At 37.9% G+C, this 19,663-nt stretch overlaps 1 protein-coding gene across 1 annotated transcript in view; it reads right to left on the bottom strand.

Moving 5' to 3' along the window:
• Window positions 1–19,663, bottom strand: part of LOC126109514 (DNA (cytosine-5)-methyltransferase 1-like) — a 128,855-nt gene that overhangs the window by 99,959 nt on the left and 9,233 nt on the right. Inside the window, exons 10-23 of the mRNA XM_049914535.1 lie at window positions 19,559–19,621; window positions 19,335–19,399; window positions 19,175–19,203; window positions 18,720–18,802; window positions 18,496–18,560; window positions 18,336–18,364; window positions 17,881–17,963; window positions 17,657–17,721; window positions 17,497–17,564; window positions 17,042–17,124; window positions 12,219–12,375; window positions 11,090–11,224; window positions 10,457–10,674; window positions 5,250–5,340 (exon numbers count right to left, since the gene is read on the bottom strand). Of these exons, the coding sequence (XP_049770492.1) occupies window positions 5,250–5,340; window positions 10,457–10,674; window positions 11,090–11,224; window positions 12,219–12,375; window positions 17,042–17,124; window positions 17,497–17,564; window positions 17,657–17,721; window positions 17,881–17,963; window positions 18,336–18,364; window positions 18,496–18,560; window positions 18,720–18,802; window positions 19,175–19,203; window positions 19,335–19,399; window positions 19,559–19,621 (1,234 nt within the window). The remainder of the gene's footprint in view (window positions 1–5,249; window positions 5,341–10,456; window positions 10,675–11,089; window positions 11,225–12,218; window positions 12,376–17,041; window positions 17,125–17,496; window positions 17,565–17,656; window positions 17,722–17,880; window positions 17,964–18,335; window positions 18,365–18,495; window positions 18,561–18,719; window positions 18,803–19,174; window positions 19,204–19,334; window positions 19,400–19,558; window positions 19,622–19,663) is intronic.

Here is a 19,663-nt window from a genome sequence, read left to right as displayed (position 1 = left end):
TATATTTAAATATATATATAAAACATATAAATATGCACATCTATCTATACTTACTGTATAGAGAGAAGTCATTGTTTAATATCATTACCAAAAGTCTCAAGAAGTTGTTGACTGATTTACTTCAAATTTTTACCCAATATTCTAATGAACATTGGGCAGGTATATACCTATTACATCTTTAGCAAAAGTCTCAAGAAGTTTTCGATCAATTTACTGCAAATTTTTACATGCTACTCTAATAACTTTCAGATGGACATAGGCTACATATTTCTTTAATATTTATGGTTTGTGTGTGTGTGTGTGTGTGTGTGTATATATATATATATATATATATATATATATATATATATATATATATGTGTGTGTGTGTGTGTGTGTGTGTGTGTGTGTGTGTGTGTGTGTGTGTGTGTGCGCACTACTATACAAAGCCAAGATGATGTTCAGCATTGCTACCAAATAACTCGAAAAGTTCTTGACTATCTTACTTCAAATTTTTTCACGCCACTCTAATAAAAATTCAGACAGAGATAGGCTACATGTTTTTTAAACAACAATGTATAGGCTATCAGTTAAAAGAAACTGTGAGAAAGAAAATACTGTGCTGTGAAAGTGCTTGTTTTAGTTTTCTTTCTCACAGTCAGTTTTAACAGGAAACAGGAAGTTTGTATTTACGACTAATCGGCTTACAATTAAAATACTACTATGGAATCCAAATCATTTGAAAAATTGTGATCCTATTCATTTGCAAATTACAACTATGCAAAAAACTGTCATTGAAGCTACAATCCCCACAGATCCATCATCTGAAGATGTCTCTCTCACATACCAGCTGATTTACCCACTCATTTTAAGCAACTTCAGTTCCCAATCAAGGTTTTGTTTGCAATAGCAATAAATAAGGCTTGGAGTCAGAGGGGGGGGGGGGAAGAGGATATGGACAGAGAGTGGAGGAGGGGGGGGGGGAGGAGAGGGGAGAGGAAATGGACATAGGGTGCAAGAATGAGAAGATGGACAGAAATGGAAATGTTGTTGTTGTTGTGGTCTTCAGTCCTGAGACTGGTTTGATGCAGCTCTCCATGTTACTCTATCCAGTGCAAGCTTCTTCATCTCCCAGTACCTACTGCAGCCTACATCCTTCTGAATCTGCTTAGTGTAATCATCTCTTGGTCTCCCTCTATGATTTTTACCCTCCACGCTGCCCTCCAGTACCAAATTGGTGATCCTTCGATGCCTCAGAACATGTCCTACCAACCAATCCCTTCTTCTAGTCAAGTTGTGCCACAAACGTCTCTTCTCCCCAATTCTATTCAATACCTCCTCATTAGTTATGTGATCTACCCATCTAATCTTCAGCATTCTTCTGTAGCACCACATTTTGAAAGCTTCTATTCTCTTCTTGTCTAAACTATTTATTGTCCACGTTTCACTTCCATACATGGCTACACTCCATACAAATACTTTCAGAAACGACTTTCTGAAACTTAAATCTATACTCGACATTAACAAATTTCTCTTCTTTAGAAACGCTTTCCTTGCCATTGCCAGTCTACATTTTATATCCTCTCTACTTCGACCATCATCAGTTATTTTGCTTCCCAAATAGCGAAACTCCTTTACTACTTTAAGTGTCTCATTTCCTAATCTAATACCCTCAGCATCACCCGACTTAATTCGACTATGGAGGAGATGGGAACAGGTATCTGATGGCCCTGTCAACAACTCAGCACAGCAAGCAGCCCAGTGGGAGAGACGTTTTCTCCAGGGCAGGCAGGACAGGAACAATCTAACATCCTTAAATAGTTATAAGACACAGATGGAGATTCACAACAAAAAAAGACAGAAAATCCACTTAGGGCAAAGCTAAATGTAAAAATTGCTATTTATCATGTCAAAAGACAAAACATGACAAAATCAGCCTTATTACGAAAAACAAAAAAGGATAAACATTACAGTTGAGTTTGAATACTGGTTTTGTTCATTTTGCAGCACTTGATCACCAGGCAGTTCATCAGAGAATGAGATCTTACTTATAAAGATTACTTCAAAAATGGCACTGAAACTTTCTCCATGTTGGTGACTTAAGATCTGAATTTTTGTAGTGACCATACAATGATTACAATTTTGTTTCAGCAACATTTCAGTTTTACTGACATTGCTTGAGTCCTCACTTATCAGAGTTTAAATAAAACTGTTGTGTTTTGAAATTCCATTCAGTGATTTTGATCTGCTTATCTTCAGGTTGACAATGAAATAGTGCCACATTGTGGTTTCCCAGAAATTGTAATGCATGCCCATGTCACTCTAAGAGACTGAATGCTATCTGATGAGGAGTTCTTTCAATGTTATAAGGTCACTATTCACAAATCACATCAGCTCCCTTACTGTCTCCAATAATGCTAGAAGGTGATAATTCACTTCCTTCTACATCTACAACTGTGAAGTACACAGCAGAGGGGACATTGCACTGTACCAGTTATTAAGGCTTTCTTGAATTCATTTCATGTATGGAGTGCAGCAAAACTGATTGTTTAAATGCCTCCATGTGTCCTGTAATTGATCTAATCTTATTCTCACAATCACTATGGGCACAATATGTATGGGGTTGTAGTATATTCCTAGAGTCATCATTTAAAGCCGTTCTTGCGATTTTATTAGTAGACTTCTTGGAATAGTTCCTGTCTATCTTCAAGAGTCTCCTAGTTCAGTTCTTTCTGCATCTAAGTGATACTTCCCCATGGATTAAACAAATCTTTGACTGTTTGTGCTCCCCTTCTCTGTATACATTTAATATCCCCTGTTAGACTTATTTGAACTATGTTCTAGCTTTGGTTGTACAAGTAAGTGATTTGTAAGCTATTTCCTTTGTAGACTGACTGCATTTCCCCAGTATTCTGCCAGTAAACTGAAGTCTGCTACCTGCTTTATCCACAACTGAGCCTATGTGATCATTCTACTTCATGTTCCTCCTCTAAGTATTACATCCAAGTATTTGTACAAGGAGTTCGCAGATTCCAACTCTGACTCACTTATATTCATAGGATACTATGCTTTTTTTCATGAAATGCACAATTTTACATTTTTTAACATTTAAAGCAAGCTACCAGCATTGCACCACTTTGAAATCTTATCAAGGTCTGACTCAGCATTTCTACAGCTTCATCCAAACTGTATTTTGTTGTAGACAAAAGCATCATCTGCAGAAAGTCTGAGGTTTCTATTAATACTGTCCGCAAGATCATCAATATACAACATGAACAGAAAGGGGCATGATATGCATCCCTGGAGTACACCTGAACTTACTTTTATATCTGTCGATGACTCTCCATCAAAGATAACATACTGCGTCCTCACCACTGAGAAAGACTCAATCCAGGCAGATATATCACCTAATACCCTATATGATCGACGTTTTGATAATAATGCAATTTTTTCATTATTCCCATTTTGCATTAAAAAAAACATATTTTTCCTCCTTTCAATAATGCTGTTGACAATGAACAGGACTGCTTTCAACAGTCATGATCAGTCATCTAATATGGTACATACATCAACACCGACTTAGCAACATCCATAATGATGCTGCTGTCAGTGGCTGTGCAGCTATCTTGGCACCTTCTTCCACTGCTCCTCACACATTGTTGGCAGGTGCCAAACTGGAGATTTTTGGTTAGACACAGCAAATCTATGTTGGATAGCTCTGGCAACTCAGTTGAGAAATAAGGGTGCAAATTTTGATTGTCAACTTGAGGTGGATGTTACGGAAAGATCTCAGGTCCAGATCAGTCCACAGTGACAAAAACAGCAACATGCACAGATACAATGAACTAACCTTGTGGTTCAGCCAGCATATCCAGTATCAATACAGCCATCACACTCATACTCCCTCAGTGCCTGAAGGACTGTCTGACAGTGTAATAGTGGGTTACTGAAAGCACTGTTATACAACTTCTGTAGGGGATGTTTTCCCTTGATTGCCTATCAACAATAAAGTCTGTTCTTTGAGGTTTGCCGATGACATTGTAATTCTGTCAGAGACAGCAAAGGACTTGGAAGAGCAGTTGAACGGAATGGATGGTGTCTTGAAGGGAGGATATGAGATGAACATCAACAAAAGCAAAACGAGGATAATGGAATGTAGTCGAATTAAGTCGGGTGATGTTGAGGGTATTAGATTAGGAAATGAGACACTTAAAGTAGTAAAGGAGTTTTGCTATTTCGGGAGCAAAATAACTGGTGATGGTCGAAGTAGAGAGGATATAAAATGTAGACTGGCAATGGCAAGGAAAGCGTTTCTGAAGAAGAGAAATATGTTAACATCGAGTATAGATTTAAGTGTCAGGAAGTCATTTCTGAAAGTATTTGTATGGAGTGTAGCCATGAATGGAAGTAAAACATGGACGGTAAATAGTTTAGACAAGAAGAGAATAGAAGCTTTCGAAATGTGGTGCTACAGAAGAATACTGAAGACTAGATGGGTAGATCACATAACAAATGAGGAAGTATTGAATAGGATTGGGGAGAAGAGAAGTTTGTGGCACAACTTGACCAGAAGAAGGGATCAGTTGGTAGGACATGTTCTGAGGCATCAAGGGATCACCAATTTAGTATTGGAGGGCAGCGTGGAGGGTAAAAATTGTAGGGGGAGACCAAGAGATGAATACACTAAGCAGATTGAGAAGGATGTAGGTTGCAGTAGGTACTGGGAGATGAAGAAGCTTGCACAGGATAGAGTAGCATGGAGAGCTGCATCAAACCAGTCTCAGGACTGAAGACCACAACAACAACAACCTTTTCAAGAGGGGATATGGAATATATTATAAATAACTCTTTCTCAAATGCAAATATTGCTTGTGATTGCTTATGTTTTTTTACGACATAACTGAAATACATGGGAAGTATATCATGACAAAACAACTTGGGATGAACTTAACATTAGCAGAAGCATTAAACTACTTCATTTCAGTCACTGCATGCTGGAAATTCATATTGTGCAAGAAAAAAATGAAAGAAGACTTTTCAACACAGGAAATAATGACAAAATAAGTCTCTTTTTATGGGGTAACAAAAATAAGATGTTATCTGCAGATAATTATTGGTGTGAACACAAGATATTCAGAGTTTTTTTTAGTATTTCTGTGTATTCAAGTGACAACAGATAAAATTCTGCCAAATACTGGATGTCTGGAATACCAAAGTAAGTATTTAACCCACAATGCTTGGTGTATGTATAATTAGCATTTAATACATACCTGATTCATTGAACTGGAGGGAATCTCTTCATCGACCAGTGGAGTTGTGAACACCTTTCTCTGCTCCACTTGCTTACAGGCATTACAGTGCCTTGAAAATAACAGCACAGGTTAATGGTGCAAATTTTCACAGAAAACTCTCTGTAACACAATGAATGGCTAATTACAAGTTTTTCTTGCACTGTGATGTAGCAATTTATCTGTACTGAACATGAGGAAGCATGTGATAGGAGTACATTCAAGTGGAAGTGCTCAGGGGTCAGTGCTGGGGCTACTACTGTTTCTTATATATATTGTCTACATAAATGATATGCTCCCTAATATGAAAGGTGATTCTAAAATATTTCTATTTGTTGAGGGCAACTTAGGCAATTTATCAAATAATGCAATTAAAGAGATAATTTCATTGTTTGTAAAAAATAAATTGATGCTAAGTCAAAGTGAGACTCAGTTTTTACAGTTTCTAACTGACATTTTGATTACAGAGAATGGGTATATCATTAGTGAGTCTGAACAATTCAAATTTCTGGGTGTCCAGACAGAAGTTTAGCTGATACAGAAAGACTATTTGAAGATCTTCTTCAAAAACTGAGTGCTGCTATACTTACAATTAGGACAGTATCTGCAATACAGAACAAAAAAATTAGCCTACTTTCCTTAGTTTCATTTGCTTATGCAATATGGCATGGTATTCTGGGATAACTCTTCCCATTCATAAAGGATTTTTTGGCTCAGAAGTAGCCAGCTATAGCAATATATGGCGTAAGTACATGAAACTTTGCTAGCCCCTGTTCAGGAGTCTGGCAATTCTGACAACTCTCAATATATACACTCTATGACAAAAGAAAAGACACACCATGAAGGAATTATCAGAATGGGACACAAATCAGTGGATGTAATGTAAATGTACAGACAAACAAATGATTACAATTTCAGAAAAATTGGATGATTTATTCAAGTGAAAGAGCTCCACAAACTTAGTGAGTCAGTAACGCATTGGTCCACCCTAGCCCCTAGGCAAGCAGTTATTTGGCTTGGAATAAAATATAGTCAACATACCGCTGTGCAGTAAGAATGCTGCAGATGACAAACAAAGGGGCCATGATATGAAAATAAATGGCACCCCAGACCATCACCCCTGGTTGTCGGTCTGTACAACATGCGACAATCTGTTTGGTACCCCCTCTTCCCTGAGCCATCTCCAGACATGTATTCAGCCTGGGATCCCAATGACTGGTGTAGAATTGTCTTCAATGATGATTTCCAATTTGAACTCTGACCTGATGACTGGTGAAGACATGTCTGGAGATGCCAAGGACCATGGTGGGATACTAACCTGTCGCCCTCCATGCTGACTAACAGCCAGGAGTGATGGTCTGGTGTGCCATTTTATTTTATAGCAGCAGGGCCCCTTTGTCACTCATGGCATCCTTACAGCACAGTGGTCCTCTGATGATATTCTATGCCCTGTTTTGTAGCCTTTCATGGGAAGCCTTCCTGGGCTTATTATTTAGCAGGATAATGACAACCAGTACAAGGCAAAAGTTTCTATTGCTTTTCTTTGTGCTTGCCAAACCCTACCCTTGGCCAGAAAGGTCACCAGATCTCTCCCCAACTGAGAACATTTGGTGCATTATAGGTAGGACCCTCCAACCAGGTTGGGATTTTGATGATCTAATTCATCAATTGGAGAGAATTTGGTATGATATCCCTCAGGAGGACATTCAACAACTCTGTCAATAAGTGCCAAGCTGAATAATTACTTGCAGAGGTGGACCAAACATTACTGACTTGCTCAATTTGTGAAATTACTCTTGATTAAATCATCCATTTTTTCTTGTTGTTAACAATATGAGCTTATTCTCATGAATTCACTCAGTTAATACTAGGTAGAAACCCAATCTGTATTTGGATCAGAAAGGCACACAATAGTCCACTGCATGCATTTTCAAAAAGCTACCTCAAGAATTAAAAAATTCTTAACAGTGATTCTTTCAGTTTTGCTGTCTAAATTGAAGGCTGTCCCCATGGCTCAGTCCTGTTGTGTCAGGGAGTTTGTGAGGGAAAAAAATTAATCAATTTCCTGGGTTATATTTTCAAATATGCTAACATATGCTCAGTAGCTTGTTGTCTGCATATCATTTACGTAAATTTTACTTTATTTATTATTAACTTTTCTGATGTTATTTTTATGTACTAACTGCTTCTGTGGTCCTATGGAACAAGATACGGATAGAAAAAAAAAAAGATTCTAAACATTTCTGAGCCTCTCACTTACATATCCATTCCTCTTGGTGGCTGTGTGGTGAAGTGCCAAACAACAAATCCAAAGGTTCTAGGTTTGATCCTTGATAATTCCTACAATTTTAAGCCATCACTGACCACTACTTTTGTTGTGACCAGCCAAAACTACTTTCAATTGGACATAACTGTGGGTTCTTTGTCGGCTATGGGAGAAGGCTCATCAAACTAGAACACATTAAATAATAGTTCACTTCATGACATAAATGAATGAAAGATTTGCTCAACTTTAACACAGTTCTTTTCCACAGGATTGCTTGATAAGTTATGGTCATCCTTGACTATGGAGGAATCACTTGATTCACTGGTTAACAAACTAGAATGAAATTTTCATTCTACAGCAGAGTGTGCACTGATATGAAACTTCCTGGCACATTAAAACTGTGTGTCGGACTGAGCTGCGAACTTGGGACCTTTGCCTTTCACGGGTAAGTGCTCTGCCAAATGAGCTACCCAAGCACAACTCACACCCCATCCTCACAGCTTTAATTCCGCCAGTACCTCGTCTCCTACCTTCCTGAGTTTGAGTCCTGGTCTGGCACACAATTTTCATCTGCCAGGAAGTTTCAGTTAACAAACTTTTCTCTTGCAGTACAAAATGCAACATTTATGAAAGTACATTTCATAAGAAACTTTAACAACTGTCACTGTCCTACATGATGGTGCTGACTATTGTAGCTGAGGTCATGAACTGAGGCAGAGCTCTTGCATGCTAGTCACTATATTGATCTCAGTATGAAAGTGCTGCTATGCTGAGAGGGAGGCATGTCTTCTGGAGTGTCTCTCGCTGGTTGTTGTGGACTGCAATGAGCCCTCACTAATGTCTGTGGTACTGATTGGAGTTGTTGACATTGGTGTGGCACTGTGATCTCTGGACAAAACCACAACTTTCCTGTCTGGCAATGTTTATTAAGATATGCATTTCCTTTTTCTCAATTTTAAACAACCTACTGATGGTGTTAACAGACCAGATAGTATAAAACACTAAAACAATTGCCCATCTGTGACAACCTAAGAAGGTTAGTTTAGTTAACAGTGAAGGAAACAAAGGTGTAAGTAAGGGTTAACTATCAAGAGCTTTACAAATGGAGTGAAACAAGGCGGCAGTCTCTCTGCAGTCCTGATCCACATAGCATAGCACAGTCTGATAAAAAAAAAAAAAAAAAAAAAATAGGCAAGAGAGGTACAATAATGATGAAATCCAGTCAAATACATACATATTTATATGACACTGCAGTTGACAAGAGATGGAAACACCCTAAAGAAATGTATGAAATACTGACAGTAGAAGGAGTAAAAATAGGACCTAGTGTAAACAAGGCAAGATAAAATAGGTGACAGTGTTGAATTCTAAGGTTAGTACACCAACCACATCAGTTGCAGGGGTGTAACAAATGTTTTAAAGCTGTCACTGTTTCCATTATCTAGGTGTATTTTTAACTAGTGATAACACTATGAGACAATGTATTAGAGAAATGATGAAACAAAAGTACTGCAAGCAATTTACGGGCCTGTAAAATAGGCAAAGGGTTGGAAAGTAATAAATGATCTTGAAGTGCAACAGTTTAAATAATCATGAAATGCAACAACTTATGCAAGGAATGACAGAGAAAATTTTATTAAATATCAAAGAATACATGAGTATGGGAGATGAAAGGATACCCAAACAAATGTGGTGCTGAGAACCATAATGGCGCTAAGCACAGATACAAAGTTTCAAGAAAAATAGATGTTTGTGAAAGTCAAATTTGTAGGCAAAGCACCAGTCTGACAGGTTTGTCTTGTTTTCTTAACCCAGTATCAATATCTCAAACTTCATATAAAAATTACATACCTACTTTATTTTCTGAAATATTAATTAATATTTGGGATAGTTATTATTAATGTTGATCCAGCTAATGGGAATAGTGTCTTTTTGACTGTTGCGTAGTTTGTAATCAATGTGAATCTAGGATCAGAACATGAAGAACAGATACTAAATGCACCACAAACACAATTATGGTCAACCACAGCACTTCACGCTCCTCATTATCAACATTTTCATTAACATTTGAGTGGGTACGCCTCTATATTGTTTTGCACCATTCCATTGTTGTTTCAGAATGGTGAGCTTGTATCTATTCCTTCATTATCCCTTCAATTAACATAGCGATAAATTGTGTTGTGATATGTAAAAATGAGCAAAAGTAACATAAAACAAATAGTGAGCGAAGCAAGAAAATAATAATGATCCATGCAAGAAAAGACCCACATTATGAGCTAGCAGCACAATCCACAATGAGGCAGTTGTCTACAAGTAATTGAATATGCAGTTGGCTGTGATTTGATGTAGAGTCCTTGTTTAATGCTGCAAGTAGGTTGTTATTGTGGGGTAATATCTGCCCATGGCAACAGAGTGGCATAATGAAAGTTTATTTCATTATTGTTTAATCAAACTGTGCTTTAACAAGTATTATTTAATTAAACTAATATAAAACTATGCTTTTGCTCTTACATGTTCACCTTGGTAACAGAAAGGCACTATTCTTTATGCACGTATGAAGTACTTTGGGCACCAATTCGTGTTTTGGAAATTGGTGTGTTTGCTCAAGGGTTAAGCACATCCAATGGTTTGAGGTTCATATAAAACTGTCAGTTTACTTTAAAGCTAATAGTTTTGCTAAGTTTAACCCTCCTGATACTGTGGGGTCTATAATGACCCCAGGTGGTAATTTTATGTAAAATATACCTTATTTCCTATTTCTATAAATTATGAAAAATTCAGGCTATTCCTGAATTAAGTAATGGGCTCGTAATATATTAATATAACTTTTTGAAAATATTTAGTTTTGCAGAAAATCAAGACAGAACCACTGAATACCATTGGGGTTAAATGCGACCCCATTTCTCTCTTGCGGTATTATTACCCAATAATGCTGCATTGAATCCATAACTGTTGCTGTTGCTGTTTTATTCTTGTAAATATTGTTGTAGCGTATGATTGTTGCCAATACTTTATAAGCTGACAGTTATTTGTTCCATACAAGTGGAGACTACGATTGTGTGTGTTGCATCTATTGGGAAATGTCTCGTCACCTTTCCGAAGACGAAGTGCTTGAAATGTTACTGTGGAATAATCCTCTATCTGGAGAATCAAATAGTGATATCAGCAATATAGTTTCTGATGTGGAAGTGAAACATGGATGATAAATAGTTTGGACAAGAAGAGAATAGAAGCTTTCAAAATGTGGTGCTACAGAAGAATGCTGAAGATTAGATGGGTAGATCACATAACTAAGGAGGAGGTATTGAATAGGATTGGGGAGAAGAGACGTTTGTGGCACAACTTGACTAGAAGAAGGAATCGTTTGGTAGGACATGTTGTGAGGCATCAAGGGATCACCAATTTAGTATTGGAGGGCAGCGTGGAGGGTAAAAATTGTAGAGGGAGACCAAGAGATGAATACACTAAGCAGATTCAAAAGGATGTAGGTTGCAGTAGGTACTGTGAGATGAAGAAGCTTGCACAGGATAGAGTAGCATGGAGAGCTGCATCAAACCAGTCTCAGGACTGACAACAACAACAACAGTTTCTGATGTCTCATGCAGCGATGGATAAATTGACATCTTAGAAGAGAATATTTCTCAATCAGACGGAAGTAGAGAAGAAGATTTGGACAGTGCAGACGTCCAGCCTGAACAGAAAGTTACACATATTTCTCACTGTTATATGTAAGTACACATTGTATTTTTGTAAATGTACATTAGGGTCTAGCGCCAAGATATACACTTTGTATTTTTATTTTTTTTTTATTTTGTGTAGATCTAGAAACAGAGAAGAATTGTGGCACAAACACAATTTGAGAAGAGCTCGTGGAAGGGAAGAGAGATGGAACATAATGCAAGTAAAGCCAGGTCCAATAAAATTTGCAGTGAAAAATGTAAAATCAGCTTTTCAGTTGTTTCTTAGGAGAAACATTGTTGATATAATTCTAAAGTGGACTAACAAAGAGGGTAGTCTTGTTTACGGTAGTAAATGGAAACCAGTAGATGCCATTGAACTGAAGTGCTTCATTGGTGTCTTGATCCTAGCAGGTGCTTACAAGGCCCATAATGAAGCAGTTACACATCTGTGGAACTATGAGGATAGTAGACCCATTTTTAGTGAAGCAATGGCTAGAATTCGCTTTACGCAAATTTCAAGGTGCATCTGATTTGATGATGCAGATGTGAGACGTCACAACAGTGCTCCTGACAAGCTGGCTCCCATTAGAGAAATATTTGAAATGTGGGTACACACATTTCAAGAAGCATATGTTCCTCACAGTAACGTAACAATTGATGAACAACTTGTGGCATTTCGTGGTAGATGTCCATTTTGGTAATATATTCCTTCAAAACCAGGAAAATATGGGTTGAAATTATGGGCTGTATGTGATAGTTCAACGTCTTTCGTTCTCAATCTCCAAGTTTACACTGGTCGACAAGAAAATGAATCTCGTGAAGTTGGTCATGGCAAGAGAGTTGCTTTAGATATGGTGAAAGGCTTAGAAAACAGTGGCAGAAATGCAACTACTGACAATTTTTTCACTAGCCTTAGTTTGGCGAGAGAACTTCTGAAAATCAATCTCACACTCTTAGGAACAATTAGGAAAAAAAAGGAGAACTATCACAAGCTTTCACTCAGACCAAAGGTCGAGTCAAATATTCATCTATTTTAGGATTCCAAGAGCATGCTTCAATTGTTTCATATTGTCCGAAAAAGGGAAAAGTTGTAACTTTGCTCAGTATAATGCATTCAAGGTAGGAAGTGGAAGATCGTGAAGAATTCAAGCCAGTAATGATTCTGAATTATGATGAAACAAAATCAGGAGTAGATACCATGGACAAGCTGGTTAGAACGTACACTAAAAAGAGGATGAGCTGACGGTGGCCAATGGTATTATTTTACAACATGATTGAGATCAGTGCTACTTCTTACCCCAGACTGGGCAGAAGGGATCAACTACAAGAGAAGGTCAAATTCGGAAAGCAGCTCATCGGAAGAAAGCCAGACAAAATTATTTCCCCAGTACTTCCATCAACAGTACAGACAAAAAAAGAGGAAGGTGTCCATTTTGCAAAAGGTCTGAGGATAGAAAATTCACAGATAAATGTTCAAAATGTGGATGTTCAGTATGTAAAAACCACTCTGCAATTTATTTCTGTAAGTGTAATGAGTCATAAATGTCAATTCGGAATTTAATCAAAAATGTTAGTAGTTTCATGAGAATCGTTTGTAAATTTTACAGAAATAAATAATTTTTAAAAACATAAGCATTTTAATTTAATGTAGTGTCTTTCACATCATGTTTTAGATTGTGGAAAAAATAAGGAATGTGATTTTATTAAACCATTATTAAAACTATCCTTAATAAGAAATAAATTCTGCTGGGGTCACTAAAGACCCCAATGGTACTCAGTGTAACAAAAAATACTTGGTATTAGAAGGGTTAAGTGTTTCAAGTTTGATCTTGTACTTTTGCCAAGTCTTTTTGTTTCAAGGTTGAGATTTGCCTTCCCTCTACACATCTGAGCACTAGAAATTGCAAAGCATCTACTTGCTGTGGAGAAATAGTGGCCACCTTTGATGCAACTTGAAGAAAATGGTTGCCTCTCATGACTCATATTGAGAATATGTTACCTTAAGCAACAGTTCAAGGCAGACTGTTGAAAATTGTAAAATTTCTGAAAGGTACACTGTTACCACAGACATCTACATTCAGTTTGGTAGTGAGGTTGATAACACTCTGAAAGTTTCTGAAATCTTCAGCATTTATTTTACAGACTGGAATGCTGAAACCAAAGAATGTGAGGTTATGGTGGAGCATTAATTCAAGGGCTCCCAGCTTTTATGAAGAAATGGCCATCAGTGTAGCCAGTAAGCATTCCTACAGCAAAGAGACTTTTTGCTTTGAGCCCTTAAGGAAGCGAATGTCAGAGAAATCTCTGAGACAGCTTCTCACAAATGTTCAGATACAGAGTGCAGTGATACAGCATTAAGAAACCTGGTTCACTGTAAGATCAACAGATGTCAGGAACATGTATACATGCTACAATCTTAACATTGACGATGGTGTACTTTAGGTCCTCAAATGATGAAAGGAAGATTCTGTCCCATAAGAAAGAAGGGCTGAAAAAGAGCTAGATGGCTAGACAATGGGCTGACTGATCTTCTCAAAATTGAGATCTGATGATGGAACAGAAAAGCAGACGACAGAGATGTTCAGAAGCAGATTGTTGAGGAGACCAAAAGCCATCAACAACTGTAGTATTTAAACAACAACAACAACAAGAGGAAAAATCTTTGTTACTATGAGAAATGTTCAGTTACATCATGGTTCAGATTCATTTTTAAACTGTAGGACCCCCTATAACTGGGTGTATAAGTCAGTTCAGAGACCAGAGTAAGACAGTGTCATAAAGCATCCAACAGGTCCATGCCTGGTAAACCACTGTAGTGTTCAAATCAGCCTTCAAACTGATGGCAGCTTTAGTTAAGAACAACCAACAAGTTAAGTTTCTACATCTACTACATCTATACTCTCCAACCTACTGTGAAGTGCATGGCATAAGGTACATCCCATTGTACCAGCTATTAGAGTTTCATCCCATTCCATTCACGTATGGAGTGTGGGAAAAATGATTGTTTGCATGTCTCTGTACATGCAGTAATAATTCTAATCTTATCCTCACAATCTCTGTATGAGAGATATGCAGAGGTTGTAGTATATCCCTAGAGTAATCATTTAAAACTGGTTCATGAATCTTTGTTAGTAGACTTTCTTGGGATAGACTCTTCAAATGTATTCCAGTTTAGTTTATTTGGTATCTCTGGCACTCTCCCATGGTTAAACAAACCTGTAACCATTTGTCCTGCCGTTCTCTGTACATGTTCAATATCCCCTATTAATCCTATTTAGAATGGGTCTCACACACTTGAGTAATACTCTAGGACCGATTGCACAAGTGATTTGTAGGCAATCTCCTTTTTAGTCTGACTGCACTTAACCAGTATTCCAACAGTAAACTGAAGACTACCACCTGCTTTACCCACAACTGAAGCTATGTTATCATTCCATTTCATATCCCTACAAAGCTATTTGTAGGGATATGTCTTTCCAACAGTGACTCACTGATATTATAGTTGTAGGATGCAATGTTTTTTCATTTTATGAAGAGCAAAATTTTACATTTCTGATCATTTAGAGAAACTTACCAGTCTCTGCACCAATTTGAAATCTTATCAAGGTCAGACTGAATATTTGTGCAGCTTCTTCCAGATAGTACTTTGTTACAGATATCTGCATCATTGGCGGAAAACCTGGTTTTACTATTAATATTGTCTGCAGGCTCATTAATATACAACATGAGCATAAAGGGTTCCAATACACTTCCCTGGGGCACACCTGAAGTTACTTCTACTTCTCATGATGACTCTGCTCCCTACCAAAAAGATCTCTATCCAGTAACAAATTTCATTTGACACCCCATGTGATCATACTTTTGACAAAAAGCATAGATGTGGTACTGAGTCAAATGCTCTTTGGAAATCAAGAAATACTGCATCCACCTGATTGCCGAGATCCAAAGCTTTGAGTATGTCATGTGAGAAAAGTGCAAATTGGATTTCAGATGGACGTGTTTTTGAAATCCATGTTGGATGGCAGTGAGAAGGTCATTCTGTTCAAGATACTTCATTATGTTTGAGCTCAGAATATTTTCTAAGATTCTACAACAATTCAATGTCAAGGATAATGGACGGTAGTTTTGTGGATCACTTCTACTACCCTTCTTGTATATGGATTTGACATGTGCTCTTTTCCAACTCCTGGCCATGGTTTTTTTGTCTGAGGGATCTACAATACATTATAATTAGAAGAGAGGCTAACTCAGCTGCAAATTCAGTATAGAATCTGAAGGGATTCCATTGGGCCCTGGAGCTTTGTTCAATTTCAACAACACCACTGACACTAATACTTATTTCATTCATCTTTTCAGTGGTAAGAGGATTAAATTGGTGGCAATTCTCCTGGGTTTTCCTTCAAAAAGGAATTGAAAATGGAGTTGATCATCTGAGGTTTTGCTTTGCTGCCCTCAATTTCAGTCCCTTTCTCATTTGCTAAGGGCTGGAAACTAACTTTTGTGCCACTCACAGCATTTATGTATGACCAGGATTTCTTTGGCTTCTGTGAAAGATCACTTGAGAATATTCTGCTATGGCAATTGAAGGCATCATACATTGCTCTCTTGACAGCCAAATGCATTTCATTCAGTATCTCTCTATCCATAGCCCTACATTTTGTTTTACACTTATTATGCAGTAATCCCTGTTTCTTTAGAAAGTTCTTTACTGTGACTGTATACCATGGAGGTTCCCTCCCATTATTAACTGCACTACTGGGTATAAATATATCCAGTGTGTGGTCAACTATTCTTTTAAACTTGAGCCAGAGTTCTCCTACATGCTCCTGCCCTGTGCTGAAAGTTTCAAGTTCCTCACTGAGATATGATCTACCAGTTTTTTATATTGTTTACTGAACATACGTATCTTTCTGCTTGTTTTATTTGTTCTTTGTACTTGGTAATCATTGTTGCCAGAACCGTGTCATGGTTAGTGATACCAGTTACATTGTGGACAGACTTAAAGAGGTCAGGTCTATTTGTTGCCATTAGATCCAATATATTTTCATCATGAATGGGGTTTCTAACTATCTGTTCAAAGTAGTTTTCAGAGAAGGCATTTAGTACTGTTTCACAAGATGTCTTGTGACACACACCACTAACAAAACTGTTATTTTCCCAATTAACTGTTGGATGATTAAAGTCTCCACTGATGGTTATAGTTTGATTGAGGAACTTATGTACAAGTGAATTAAGCTTTCTTTTTTTGTAAAGTCATCAGTTATATCAAGCAATAGAGGGATTCAGTTATCATATTTTTCCCACTCCTGATACTGAATCTTGTCCAAACAATCACACATGTTGCTTCAGTTTCTATTTCCGTAGATTTGAGTTTCTTGTCTACTGCAATAAACACACCACCTCCATTTCCCATCTGTCTATCCTTTCAATATACACTTAAATTTTCCCCAAAAATCCCACCCCAATCAGTTTGTGTCATTTGAATGTGTATTATATGGGCAGTGTATTTCAATATATAGTTCATTCAGTATACAGTTTATTCTAAAAGTTGTTGGTGGCTAAAAGCAATTGAAAAGGAAACTTTCTGTGACAGACAGACACAAAAATGGGAGACTTCTTATTTTGTATATTAATTTAGATTCAGGTTTGACTACTGAAACTTTTTCTACAAATTTATTCACAAAAATGCAAGTGACATACTGAATGAAAAAATTAGCTGCACCTTTGGACACATGCAGCTGATAGCTTCAGTCAGAAAAATAGCTGTTGCTCATCTCATCTAGTATGTTTATTTCTGCAATAACGATATATTGTCATTTTTACAGTACCTGGTTTTCACTGTCATAAAACTGTCACAGTATAAGGTACCACTATGACCTAACCATAGGCAACTGTTGCAGTGACTCAGAAGCTACAGGGAATGAGGCAAGAAGCCAGCACAAACTCGTGACTGCCAATCAGCACTCGTGTTTGGTAAACATCTGGAGATTGCACTGCAATATGTTCTGCAAATCTGTTTGACACCACTTTTCTATAGCAAACGCCAAACTCTCGTGCTCAGCAAGCTTTCTGATGGGTCACAAAAATGCAAGTGACATACTGAATGAAAAAATTTAGCTGCACCTTTGGACACATGCAGCTAATAGCTTCAGTCAGAAAAATAGCTGTCACTCATCTCATCTAGTATGTTTATTTCTGCAATCACGATATATTGTAATTTTTACAGTACCTGGTTTTCACTGTCATAAAACTGTCACAGTATAAGGTACCACTATGACCTAACCATAGGCAACTGTTGCAGTGACTCAGAAGCTACAGGGAATGAGGCAAGAAGCCAGCACAAACTCGTGACTGCCAATCAGCACTCGTGTTTGGTAAACATCTGGAGATTGCACTGCAATATGTTCTGCAAATCTGTTTGACACCACTTTTCTATAGCAAACGCCAATGGCCTAGAAGGCCTAATGGCACTCTTGTGCTCAGCAGGCTTTTTGATGGGTCAGGCTTTCTGATGGGTCACAAAAACGCAAGTGACATACTGAATGAAAAAATTAGCTGCACCTTTGGACACATGCAGCTGATAGCTTCAGTCAGAAAAATAGCTGTCGCTCATCTCATCTAGTATGTTTATTTCTGCAATAACGATATATTGTCATTTTTACAGTACCTGGTTTTCACTGTCATAAAACTGTCACAGTATAAGGTACCACTATGACCTAACCATAGGCAACTGTTGCAGTGACTCAGAAGCTACAGGGAATGAGGCAAGAAGCCAGCACAAACTCGTGACTGCCAATCAGCACTCGTGTTTGGTAAACATCTGGAGATTGCACTGCAATATGTTCTGCAAATCTGTTTGACACCACTTTTCTATAGCAAACGCCAAACTCTCGTGCTCAGCAAGCTTTCTGATGGGTCACAAAAATGCAAGTGACATACTGAATGAAAAAATTTAGCTGCACCTTTGGACACATGCAGCTAATAGCTTCAGTCAGAAAAATAGCTGTCACTCATCTCATCTAGTATGTTTATTTCTGCAATAACGATATATTGTCATTTTTACAGTACCTGGTTTTCACTGTCATAAAACTGTCACAGTATAAGGTACCACTATGACCTAACCATAGGCAACTGTTGCAGTGACTCAGAAGCTACAGGGAATGAGGCAAGAAACCAGCACAAACTCGTGACTGCCAATCAGCACTCGTGTTTGGTAAACATCTGGAGATTGCACTGCAATATGTTCTGCAAATCTGTTTGACACCACTTTTCTATAGCAAACGCCAATGGCCTAGAAGGCCTAATGGCACTCTTGTGCTCAGCAGGCTTTTTGATGGGTCAGGCTTTCTGATGGGTCACAAAAACGCAAGTGACATACTGAATGAAAAAATTAGCTGCACCTTTGGACACATGCAGCTGATAGCTTCAGTCAGAAAAATAGCTGTTGCTCATCTCATCTAGTATGTTTATTTCTGCAATAACGATATATTGTCATTTTTACAGTACCTGGTTTTCACTGTCATAAAACTGTCACAGTATAAGGTACCACTATGACCTAACCATAGGCAACTGTTGCAGTGACTCAGAAGCTACAGGGAATGAGGCAAGAAGCCAGCACAAACTCGTGACTGCCAATCAGCACTCGTGTTTGGTAAACATCTGGAGATTGCACTGCAATATGTTCTGCAAATCTGTTTGACACCACTTTTCTATAGCAAACGCCAAACTCTCGTGCTCAGCAAGCTTTCTGATGGGTCACAAAAATGCAAGTGACATACTGAATGAAAAAATTTAGCTGCACCTTTGGACACATGCAGCTAATAGCTTCAGTCAGAAAAATAGCTGTCACTCATCTCATCTAGTATGTTTATTTCTGCAATCACGATATATTGTAATTTTTACAGTACCTGGTTTTCACTGTCATAAAACTGTCACAGTATATGGTACCACTATGACCTAACCATAGGCAACTGTTGCAGTGACTCAGAAGCTACAGGGAATGAGGCAAGAAACCAGCACAAACTCGTGACTGCCAATCAGCACTCGTGTTTGGTAAACATCTGGAGATTGCACTGCAATATGTTCTGCAAATCTGTTTGACACCACTTTTCTATAGCAAACGCCAATGGCCTAGAAGGCCTAATGGCACTCTTGTGCTCAGCAGGCTTTTTGATGGGTCAGGCTTTCTGATGGGTCACAAAAACGCAAGTGACATACTGAATGAAAAAATTAGCTGCACCTTTGGACACAAGGAGCTGATAGCTTCAGTCAGAAAAATAGATGTCGGTCATCTCATCTAGTATGTTTATTTCTGCAATCACGATATATTGTCATTTTTACAGTACCTGGTTTTCACTGTCATAAAACTGTCACAGTATAAGGTACCACTATGACCTAACCATAGGCAACTGTTGCAGTGACTCAGAAGCTACAGGAAATGAGGCAAGAAG

This window comes from Schistocerca cancellata, chromosome 12 (assembly GCF_023864275.1).
Source record: "Schistocerca cancellata isolate TAMUIC-IGC-003103 chromosome 12, iqSchCanc2.1, whole genome shotgun sequence".
Taxonomy (NCBI): Eukaryota; Metazoa; Arthropoda; class Insecta; order Orthoptera; family Acrididae; genus Schistocerca; species Schistocerca cancellata.
Note: the sequence above shows the minus strand (reverse complement) of the source record. Positions and strands in the feature narration are given on the sequence as shown.